Genomic DNA, 12,063 nt, shown 5'->3' with positions numbered 1-12,063 from the left:
TCCTTGTAGTCTGCTATAGATTATTAATATTTTGCTTCATTTCTGTTCTAAAATAGAACCCAGTTAAATATGTCATCACATATTGTATAATGTTGCTTAGGAATAGCTAATATTGCCAACAGCAGCTGAAAGAGATTTATATTTATACAGTCTATAAATAGAGAGCTTAATAAAACCATCAGTGGGCAGCTTTCCTTTGCTGGCAATAAGCTGTTTTAATGGCACTACAGATGCAGCATTTATGTAGCTGGGGAAAAAATGGGAACCAGCATGACTTTGTTTATCGAAGAATAAAATATTAGCGTGTAATATGCAGTTTGGATGCTGGCTCTCCCTTCCAAGGTGGGGTTGGGAGAGAGTTTTATACGTCAGGTTCTCTACATTTTGTATAGTTGCGTGAAAAGGAGAAAAGCTTTTCCTTTGAGACAGGCATGCCCAGTGATTAGGTTGGCCTGCTTTCCCCCTTTTTGTTTTCCATAGCTGAGTGCCTGTGTGTTTTCTTGTCTTTCAGCAATGGGGAGAAGGACTTGGATCCATCATACATAACTTTAGAGCGAACAACGTCAGTCCAATGACATGCCTCAAGAAACAGTAAGGCTTTTCCCTCCCTGTTTTTCCTCCTGTGTATCTTTTTTTGGACACATATTTTCCTATATGAACTGTCTTGGTTGTCCTTTCTTTTCTTGGCTCAACCAATGCAATTGTCAAAACAGTCTACAGGAAAAATTCCCTCAGACTTCAACCTCCCATGCGATACACGGTGTTAACCGCATTTAGGGTTCGTGTTTCATTGTAAACATCCAAGTTTCCAAGTCCCTAGCTTGGTGTCTGCCTGAGAGAGTGTAAGAAAGTTTACAAGCGTACATTTAATCTACTGAGACGTGTGATTTTAATTATTGTCTTGTCTGTTCTTCCCTTGATACATACACGTCACCCCCATGGGCGATACTGGTTTTGGAAGTATGTAGCAAGGGAGAGGTTGTCTGACAAGGGAGGTACTGATTTTCTAATTATTCTGGGATGAATTTTGCCTCTGGAGCACAGCACTGCATTGTAGCCATGCCCTGCTCCACAGGGAGCGCTAAGGAAGCAGACGGAACGCCTCCTGGGGCTTCCCAGCACACCCTCGGCTTTCTCTTACCCTCTGTCGGGTTCAGCATACTTCCTGTCCCTTTTTCAGGCCACTGTGCGGGGTAGTGGTGCTGTGGTACTTGTCTCCTGCCTGCCCGGCCCTACTTTCTCTAGGGTGCTGTGAATTCCCAGGAAGCAGTCCCTGCACTACCCCGAAGGCAGGAACTGCAGTTCTGTCTGGGCACTGTGGTAGGCAGTGGGCTCTGTACTGCTTCCCTTACAATCCATGCCCGCCTAAGGGTCAGGCTGACTCTGGCCGGCTGATGGGATGTGACTTATTGTCTTTTTGAGTTTCAAAAAGATCATTAATGAGTCGAAGATTAGAACGGCTGTTGTTTTTTGTGGTCATTTCACAAAGATGGCAGGCACCATTAACCTGAATAGAAATATCTAGAACCCTGTTTTTACTAAAATAAATAAATACGATATTAATTTTTAACATTTCTTTCTACATTTCAGCTGGATGAAGCTGGCGTTTCTGACAAACACAAATGGCAAAATTCCCGTTAGGAGGTAAGCACAATTGGAGGAGCTTAGCAACCTAGCCACATACGTTTTGTGTAATGTGTATCAGATCATATTTTATGATATTAATATGCTTGCTGATTATATTTGGATAATATTAATTTTATAATTGTAATATATTTATAAACAACAGGATGGGAACTAAGACATTGTCATTTTTGCTCTATTCCTTCTTTTTAAGCAGGAAAAACTCCTAAAGAAATCAGTGATTTTTTTTCTTATTAAGAGACCTATCCTGTGAAGTGTTAAGAGCTTTCAACTCTCAGGAAATCTACTTGGAGCAAAGGGCATCTAGCAGCTTATAGGCACTAACCCTGAGTGTTCAGGGATGAGTTTTTCAGTAGTTAGAAGGCAGGTTGTAAAGGCTTTGTCAATAGCAGCATACAAATGTTTCAGACCATTGCAAATATAGAATAGCAGGTACATTGGGAAATGCAATTCATTGCAAAACTAAAAGAGGCAGCTTTGCTAGAATTATTCTTGTGTTCACAGGAACTTCTGGAACAATATTTATGCCATGCAGTATACAACCCACAGCAGGTCTTGGCTTACTTATTGCCAAAGATTAAAAAGGCAGCTATGGAACAAAACAATATATTTCTCTGTAAGCCGTTGTTAGAGCAGTCTGGCTGAGACACCTGATGTCGCTCTTCCTTATAGTCTAGTTTTACTGCATTTCTCTTACACATACCTGCTCAAAATCCTATCAAACAATTTGCCTTCTCTCCTTCCCGCACAGAAAAATGTGAAAGTCACCACTCTTGCTAATACTGGGCCATATTGCCCACATCCACAGCATTACCTGGAAGGGGGGCAAGAGGAGCCGGAAAACATGGTGAGGCTCCCCTCGTGGAGTTGCTTGCCAGGCATCTTTTCAAGAGAGTGGGGATTGGATCCTTGTGGAGCTGAGAAGCAGCAAAACCCCCAGAACCATAGAGCCTGTTCCCCGTCTCTTCTTTGGCAGCATGACTCCAACCATAACCGCAGCCAAGGAGGGCACCTTGAAAGAGTGAATGCTGCTTTCGTTTATTAATATATCAACTTTCAAATGGCCAGTCCCCTGCTGGTCCCTTGGTCTTGCACCAAACCTCCTTGGGGCACCTTCTAAATAGCGCCCCCGTGGGTGGGGTATCTGCAGAATAATGGGGATGGGGGAACGATGCTGAAGAGGCTTAATCCATCCCCTTCTGCACGCAGATCCACTGGAGACAGCACAGTCCAGTCACTCTAATGACTTAAATCTTCCTGTCAGATCCATGGATCTCAAATAGGTGGTTTAAATGAAATAACCGTCCTGTTCAGTACATATAAATGGCTCTGCTTAAAAGCTGTTCAATTTTAAGTCCTTTGTTACCCTAGAACTGGAATTAATTTGCAAACTGGACCCCATCAAATTAGGCCCGAGTAAAGACTGGGAGTGGATGAGTCACTACAAGAACTGAAAACTAATTTCCCCCTATTGGTACTCACACCTTCTTGTCAACTGTTTGAAATGAGCCACCTTGATTACTACTACAGAAAGTGATTTTTCATCTTTTTGATAATAACCCACTTGAATTGAATTGTCTCGACCCCCCCCTTAGTAAGGCAACTCCCATCTTTTCAAGTACTGTTATATATATCTTCCTACTGTATTTTCCACTCCATGTATCTGATGAAGTGGGTTTTAGCCCGCAAAAGCTTATGCCCAACTAAATTTGTTAGTCTCTAAGGTGCCACTAGTACTCCTTGTTGTTTTTATTTTTGCTGATACAGACTTAACACTGCTACCACTCTGAAATAGATTTACACAATTTCCATGTCGAGGCAACCAGGCCTCCAAAAGGGCTCAGTTTCAAAGTGTTTTTAGTACAATATGCTAGTGAATTGAAGTCTAGGATCCTGATGTTTGCTCAAACAAAGGCCAGTTCAGGCATAAAAAGAAATCAGTCCAGTCTTTTGATGGAATAATTAATGTGCCGCACTCAATTTATTGTAGACTGCTAGACAGATATGAAGATACAGTGCATGGATTTCACACGTACGGTACTGCTAACGTAGTGGTCCCAAAGCAGGGATTAGCACTCAAGGATACTATGTGGATTTCAGCCAGCAGTGCTCCCTTGAAGGGATTTTAGTTTCCATAAATCCACCAAATCATTTGGCACTTGTGACCGATCTAATCCTGTTTCACGCTATAAAGAAGGAAACTCCGTGTTGCTCAGATTCGCAGCCTTCAAAGCTAAGGAAGATAGCGCTGCACCTCTCAGAAAAATATATATGGTAATTAATTTAGTGTCATCCTGTGAAATGCCAGACTTCTTGGATTAACAGAACATGTGGGTTCATTGAACTATCTTTGAACACTGTAACTTTGAATCCAGTAGCTTCAACAGGAACTGCAGGTGCTCAACACCTCTGAAAATCAGGCCACTCATCTAGGTGCCTCTGATAGGGTGTGGCAGCCCTTTTTCCGGGCTCATTAGAGAAGCCTCTGGTGCAAGCACACTCTCTTTTCCATGCCTTCCTTAGGAGAATATGGGAGGCGGACACTGAGCAAAAGGAAGGGGTGTCGGGGAAGCAGTTTAAGATTAAAGGAAAGGAAAACCCAGGCTGTTGACCCTGTCCTGCACCTGAGACCAGAGCTCTGAAGTGTAGGGTCCATGGATGTTCCCTTTCTCCCTCGGCACTGAGGTCCCAATGGGGATTATAGCCCCTGAGACCTGTTGGGTTCCAGTAAGGCCTACTGGGTGTAGAGCTAGATATTGGTCTGTCGGGTGTCATGCATTGAGCAGCCTCATCACACGTTCCTACAGCCCTGCTGGAGGGGCTGAGCAGGGTTTTCCCCCAGGCCTGGGGGCTGCTATGATGTGACGTCACAGCAGTGAGGATAGGGAGGAGACTCTCTCTTCTCTGTCTCAGTGCTCCCTCAGCTGGCCCTCAGACAGCCTGGAGAAGGAGGAGGCCATCTACTGCACAAGGGACATGTTGGCATGGAGCAGATCAGAAGGGGAGTGGGGACAGGCACAGGGACACAAGGTGGGGGCCAGGGTTGAGGGGAATAGGACATAGATGGGGACAGGAGGTGAAAGGAGGCAGGCCAGGGAGGTAATGGGTCCAGGGCTCACCCTGCCCCTAGCAACTATCAGACTCCAGACCTTTCTCTTCCCCCAGAAGCCCCCCTCACATCTCCAGGCTTTGCCCCATCCCAGCATCTCCCCAGTGCTGCAGGCTCTCCTCATCCCTGATAACTCCTCCCCCCGCGGCTTCCTCAGGCACTCCCATTCCTTCTGCTTTTCCTAAACAACCCCTTAGACTCTATCCTGCATAGGCTACACCCTGCTTTCCTCCTATATCTTTATACTGGCTGACTTCTCCAGACTACCCAGTCAACCCTGCCTCCTCCATCCCGTATCTGTGGGTGAGAGGGATCAGCTTCCATCTTCTCCCACACCTGTCCGACTGCTCACGGTCACCCAGAGGAGGAAATACGCGAGCTAGAGTTGCACAAGACCTGGCAGCTATGGGGATACATATGGGATTTTCATTCCCTCAGGAAGACAAGTCTCCACGTCAGAGCTGGTGGGGACTAGGAACATGAGACAGGAAAATAAACTCTGTCAGTTTGATTTCATTTTGACATTGAAGCCTAAAGAAAGCCTGAGGGAAAAGTCTTCTCTGGGAAATGAGAAATCTATGTTTCTTTGAACTTTAACATAGACCCCACTACAACCAGCAAAAGGCCTAGGCGAATGCCAAGCCTTGGGAAAGTGGAACTCTGTAGGCCTGATTCTTCTTAGGTCTGCACCTTGTGCAGTCATTTACAACGGTGCAAAGTGGTATAAATGCTACCAATTCATAACAGTTTGCCCCGACTTTCCCTTGGTGTAATAGACTATGCAAGGTGCAGGACTCTATTCCTTCGTTGGTATTTTGGGAATTTAACATAGCCTGTATGGGTATAAGCATAGCATAGCATAAATGTTTCCATCAATAGGTTGGGGAGGGAGCGCACATAACAATTGGTGGTGGGCAAATCTCAGAGGCGTTCAGTGTTTACTTTACTTGCTTTGTCAAATGTATCTGAGCAGTTTTAAGCTGGAAATTCATGTGCAAACCTTACAAGAACTGAGTGTTTCACATGAAGTTTGGTATAGCTTGGTCGAAAATGAAATGGTCATTATAAAAAGTAAGCATTTGTCATAGATACCACATTGCGACTGTCCTAAACTCTTGTCTGCACACTCTGGTTGCACCAATTTAACTGAAGTTTGTTAAACTGATTTTAGTTTAACCCCAGGTGGAAACATTTTTATGGGTTTAAAACTGGTTATATTAGTTTACCTTGAACCAAAAATTCACCAATGCAATCTAAATCGATATAAACTAGAGTGTAATGTCGCTGAAAATTAGAAAGGGTTCACTAGATAACAGCTGAGATTTTTAAAAAATAGGAGTGTAGCTTTAGGCATCCCAGCCCCTATTTCGATGGGAGCTACTGGGTACTCAACGACTTTGAAAATCGGGCTACTTATTTAAGTCCTTAAATGTGGACGTAAGAGTCTAACTTCAAGCACCTGTTTTAAAAAAATCTTGACCAAAAATAATAATTTATCATTTATATCTTTGGCTTGCTGATCTTCATTTTATTGGTCGGAAAATATTTATACAAGTGGTTTTCAGTGTTTTGGAGAACAAAACAAATCTTGATTGCTGTGGGAATATATAATAATGGGAACAGTGTATTTCACATCTTTCACTTTGTGTATTTACTTAGTGTCCATGATATTAATAAGAAGTCTTGGAAAATTCATTTGGTGATATAGAAGGCAGCGTATTTTAGTCAGATTACTGTTGTGAAGTCTTTCCTGATGTAATGCTCATGTTAGGATTATGGACGTGCCCTAAGCCACAGTATTTGTCTCCAGATCTGGACACCAAAGCTTGGGGAGTAGTTGGCCCCATGATTTTGGCTCAGCCCTTTAGAGGGGGAGAAGGCAGGCTGTGATCTGACTTTTCTGAAGCTCATCTCCAGTGGAAACAGAAATAAAACAAAAGTCTTCATATTAATCACATCAGACATCATAGACTTGGATATATTGTGTTCCAAGTAAACATGAGGCTCTTAGGGTATGTCTACTCTACGAAAATAGGTCGAATTTATAGAATTCGGTTTTTTAGAAATTGTTTTTATATATTCGAGTGTGTGTGTCCCCACAGAAAATGCTCTAAGTGCATTAACTCGGTGGAGTGCTTCCACAGTACCGAGGCAAGCGTCAACTTCTGGAGTGTTGCACTGTGGGTAGCTATCCCACAGTTCCCGCAGTCTCCGAAAATGAGATTCAAAAGTTTGCAGTTCTTTTCCTGTCTACCTAGCCAGTGCATCTGAGTTGAGAGTGCTGTCCAGAGCGGTCACAATGGACCACTCTGGGATAGCTCCCGGAGGCCAATACCGTCGAATTGTGTCCACAGTACCCCAAATTCGACCCGGCAAGGCCGATTTAAGCGCTAATCCACTTGTCAGGGGTGGTGTAAGGAAATCGATTTTAAGAGCCCTTTAAGTCGGAAAAAAGGGCTTCATCGTGTGGACGGGTGCAGGTTTACATCGATTTAACGCTGCTAAATTCGACCTAAAGTCCTAGTGTAGACCAGGGCTTAGTCTAATGGATGGTGAAATAAATCCATCTTTTATACAAACAAACCAAATTGGTCCAGGAGTTTAAGTGTCTCAGTGGAAGTGGGAAGGAAGCAAAAATGGTTGTACGTGGTCTGTCTGGAGGAGGAATAGCCTTGGTTGGAGCGGATTAGAGAGACTTTCAAAGGAAGAAGGAACAGCAAGGAAAGAGTAACAAAATTCTGTGTGTGGAAGATGGTCTTGGTGGAAAATATGAGGTATTAGAATTTAGAGAGTTTCTCATGGGGAGAAATAACTTCAAAAGAGAGGAGAAAGGAAGCAGAGGAATGGGAATGGATCAGGATTTCCTGTGGGATGGCTGCCTTAAAATGGACGGATTAATAGTGTAAAAGAGTAGGAGTCACAACTGTGAACACAGAGGAAGCAGCAAAGCCTAGAGTTGAGTTGGCTAATACCTACCTTGTTTGTAGACCCTGCTGCTTTTTTTTTTGACACAGTAAGTTGTCTATGTATCATGTTGAAAACTGCCAGCAGAATAACGTGTTGCACAACTCTTACTGAACAAACCTCTTAGTTCTTTGGGCAGATCACTGTTTTGCTAAATCTTTTAGTATTTGCCTTACACAGAGAGCAGGTGGAGTATTTCTGCTCTGTGGAAGCTTACAGCATTATTACAACTGGGCTTGGTCCACAACTGTCTCTAGAGGTACGTGCATACATCGTTTGAAAAAAGGGGGAAATGTTGGAGGAGAAAAGGAGTAAGAGACTGAAACTGATTATTTTAAAAGTGACTAACTTTTTTTCTTCTTTTTCTTAGTATTACCAGAACCTTTGCATCAGGTAAAACAGAAAAGGTGATCTTTCAGGCACTTAAGGAACTAGGGCTTCCCAGTGGAAAGGTATTTGCCAATTTAAAATAACTTTTTTTTTATATTAAGAAATCACAGAATCGATCAGATTATATCGTTATGTGTTAAATCATTTGTGTCATGTGAAAAAAACATGCCTTGTGTTCTCAGACAGCTGCGTCATCACTTCACTTAAACAGGAATGTTTACTAATGTGGTTTATACTAAATGGTACCAAAGTTAGCTCGGACTTTTTTCTGATGTCCCAGTGTGTTGAATATTTAAATTCAAACATTCACATGGTACCTTGAATGATTTTTTTTTAACTTTAACTTCAACAGGCAAAATAAAGACTATGTCCTTGTTCTGTATTTACTTTTTTACATATTATTATTATTATTATTTATTTTATCATTCACAGACTTAATGTTACCATGTAGTCAGAATATAAGTGCGCTAAACAGATTTGGGGTAAGGAAAAAATGGAGAGCTCTTCTCAGAAAATATAAATAAAGCTATGTGCATTAGGCATGGGTTACTAATACTTTTCTAATACTCAGACATGCTGATAGAATAGAATAAGTAAACTGGCTCTTGCTAAATCAACCTTTACGTTTTGGTTTTTTTTTTCAGAATGATGAAATTGAGCCTCCCGCTTTTACTTATGAGAAATTTTATGAACTAACCCAAAAAATATGTCCTCGTACGGACATAGAGGAACTCTTTAGGAAGATGTAAGTTAAATATTAAACTAATTTTAAATTGTTTTACTGTCATTTTAGCCTATTTCTAGTATTACCGATACAACACTGAACATGGTAAAGAATTTCCAACCGTAACTCCTAATTCCATGTACAGTATTTGCAAACCAAGTCACATCGACATTTTCTTGTCTTTTCCCCCAAATTATTCATGTAAAAGTTAACTCTGTATTTTAGAGCAACTTTTACATGAGTTAAAAGAAGCACCTGGAACTTTTTTTGCATTGGCTTTACTAACTACCTACAGTTTTAACCTGCTCCTTTAGGTTATTAACACAGTATGTGAACTAACTAGATTAAGCAAGAAGTCTAAAAGTTTGTTCAATCAGATTCTTCTCAAATGGAGGACTTACATGTTGTTTTCTAAATTAACATTTGTTAAATCATACTGAGAAGAGAGGGTATTATTATACTGTAGCAAGCATAGACTGTTTGTTTGCCTTGACAGTGTCTGTTCATTTTGAGAATATATAGCTACTTCAGTGTTAGGAAACTGCAAGGTTTAGAAAGTATCAACAATGTCAACATGTAAATCATACCTACTGTAGCATCATACATGAAAACTTACTTTTTCTAATAAATTTCTTTTCAGCAATGGAGACAAAACTGATTATTTAACGGTAGACCAATTAGTGAGCTTTCTAAATGAAGTAAGCTTTTTCATACATTAACTACCATACAAGTCTGTCTGCAGTGGCTTGCTTCTTCCAGTCTTCTCATTGCATGTATCATGCCGTCATTTGCTGTGCTTTTGATCTGCTGATCTTTTCATTATGGCAATATCCAGGTGCAAAAATCAGCTCCAACCGTATATGTTCTTGTGCTTTCTCTATGTTGGCTTTGCGGATTGCTTCTGTTGATTACTTGCTGTGGTGTGAAGCTATTGTTGTGTATGTTTTATACATTTTATACTGTTATATACAATGTAATTTCAACTAAACGACACTCAGTGTTTTGTTATAAGCAGTTATTTTACTTTTAGGCATCTGATTGCTGAATCTGAATAACAGAAAAATGAAGTGGGCTTTTATATGTAGTGGCTTGATTCTCCACTATCAAATATTTTCTGTTTATTACAAATCTGTGGATCATAAGGATATTTTAATGGATTGTATGTGATTCTGAAAATATTAATATGTAGGATAGAAGGAACTATATTGGCAGCAGTATTTCTAAAATGCACATTTATTAGCAAGAGTCTGCAGTGTTTCTTCAGTCTAGTCTCTGAAAAAGTACTTTATTAAAGTGTGTGATTTTCTTCTATTTCTAAATCATATTAAGATAAGTGGGAGTATGATTTACAGAGTTACACACCACTTAAGTGAATTTGACAGAATTTACTTGAAACAAATGAAGTATTGTGAACACCAAGTAATTCCCCAGCTTTTGTACCACAAAACTCTTTTTTTCCCCAACGGACTGCAGAATTGTATTCCTTCTCTATAGTCTTTGAGCGAACTGACAAGTTATCCAAGAACAAACTTAAACAAGAACAGCCACAGCAAATTGCTATTTTCTCAGTTCTCTATGCAGAGATTTAAGCATGCATCAGTGTATCTAAAAGAGGGCCCCTTTGCTCCATGTTCAAAAAGCAGTATATACCTTACTGATCTCCATAAGTGAACCAAACACAAAGGAGTTTTTTAAAAAGAAGTAGAGGAAAAGTAGTGATGAAATGAACAGTTTTACCGCTGTCCAGTGGACTAGGCTCATGGAGTAAACCACACTCAGTGGCTGCCCCAAATGTGGCCCAACCTTGGAAACAATTACATACGTGCTTCATCTGACTACTATGAGTAGTCCCATTGAAATCCATGGTCACAAAGCTAAGCATATGTGTAAGTGCTTGTAGGAACGAGGATTGGTATGATGTGTAAATAATCCATACCCCCAAGTGACATAAATTACACCGACCTAAGCACCAGTGTGGACAGCACTATGTCGGTGGGAGAGTTTCTTCTGCCAACATAGCTACTGCTGCTCATTGAGGGTGAGTTAATTAAGTCGACAGGAGAGCATTCTCCCTTCGGCTTAGAGCGGCTCTCTAGTGTAGTCATAGCCTGAGTAGAGTTTAATATGTTGGTCGTGATGTGTAAGGCCTTAAGTGACCTGGGACCTACTTACCTAAGACATCGTCTCTCTCTCCCTTCATGTATGGCCTGCACTCTCTGTAGTCCGCACAGGTGCTCAAGCTGGAAAACGTAAACGCTTATTGAGAGAGATGAGATGGGCGAGGTAATACTGTTTATTGGTCCAACTTCTGTTGCTGAAAGAGACCCAGAACTCTTCTTTAGATCTGGGAAAGGTACTCAGAGTGTCACAGATAAATACACAGTTGTTAAGCATAAGAGCTAACAACATGTTTAAAGGGGCCATTGAGAGTGAAGTGGGCCATTAACAACTCTGCAGTCATAGAACCAAGGAACCAGGGTTACAGATCGTTGAAAGAGACAGTAAAGGGTTGTGCAGGCTTCCTTTGAAGACAAGGGCTGTGAGGCCAAATATGGAGTGATTGTTTCACGGTTGATACAGTGTTTTGGTCTTTTTGGTCATTTTTCTGCTTGAGTTCATTCGAGAACGTAGCGATGGTCTCGTTCCACCCATATTTGATGGGGACCCGCCTGCCCGCCACTGGCTGTTCTCCGCCCTCCCCCAAGCACCTCCCCCAGCCGCCAAAGGGCTGATCAGCGGCACTGCCGAACAGCCGTGTCTTGTGGGTGCTGAGCAGTCATGATTTTTTTCCCATGGGTGCTCGAGCCCAGGAGCACCCATGGAGTCAGTGCCAATGCTTTCTAGAACACCATCTTCTGGCCTTCAAATAACCCTCCCAACCTTACCAAGCTCATCATCAGACGCAAAGCTCTGCACAAACCACGACATACCAACTCAGTGGCACCAGACCCCGCCAGAGCAACAGATGCAAAACCTGCAGACATCTCTCCACTGCTACAATGATGCAGACCCCTCACAACACACTTTTTAAAATCCATGAGCCTATCTCAACATGTGGTGTCCCTCATCCAGTGCATCATATGGCCCAATAACAACTCTGTGGGTACAGCACTGTGTGTGTAGATGTGCCCTAACTCTCCTTTGTTCTATGGTTGCAGAACTGTTAATGGCCCACTTCATTTTGAATGGTCCTTTGCAGCATGTTAATTCCTGTGCTTAACTGTCTGTTCCA

The 12,063-nt window shown here is 41.8% G+C and overlaps 1 protein-coding gene across 12 annotated transcripts in view; it reads left to right on the top strand.

The window, feature by feature from the left end:
• The window catches only part of PLCB4 (phospholipase C beta 4), a 326,000-nt gene that overhangs the window by 215,184 nt on the left and 98,753 nt on the right, over window positions 1–12,063 (top strand). For all 12 annotated transcript variants that reach the window (XM_074949680.1, XM_074949677.1, XM_074949673.1 and 9 more), the window contains 5 exons: window positions 512–591; window positions 1,591–1,644; window positions 8,088–8,169; window positions 8,752–8,852; window positions 9,472–9,529. In XM_074949680.1, the coding sequence (XP_074805781.1) occupies window positions 512–591; window positions 1,591–1,644; window positions 8,088–8,169; window positions 8,752–8,852; window positions 9,472–9,529 (375 nt within the window). The remainder of the gene's footprint in view (window positions 1–511; window positions 592–1,590; window positions 1,645–8,087; window positions 8,170–8,751; window positions 8,853–9,471; window positions 9,530–12,063) is intronic.

Source organism: Natator depressus, chromosome 3 (genome assembly GCF_965152275.1).
Source record: "Natator depressus isolate rNatDep1 chromosome 3, rNatDep2.hap1, whole genome shotgun sequence".
NCBI classification, from domain to species: Eukaryota; Metazoa; Chordata; order Testudines; family Cheloniidae; genus Natator; species Natator depressus.
This window is presented reverse-complemented; position numbering and strand designations above follow the sequence as displayed.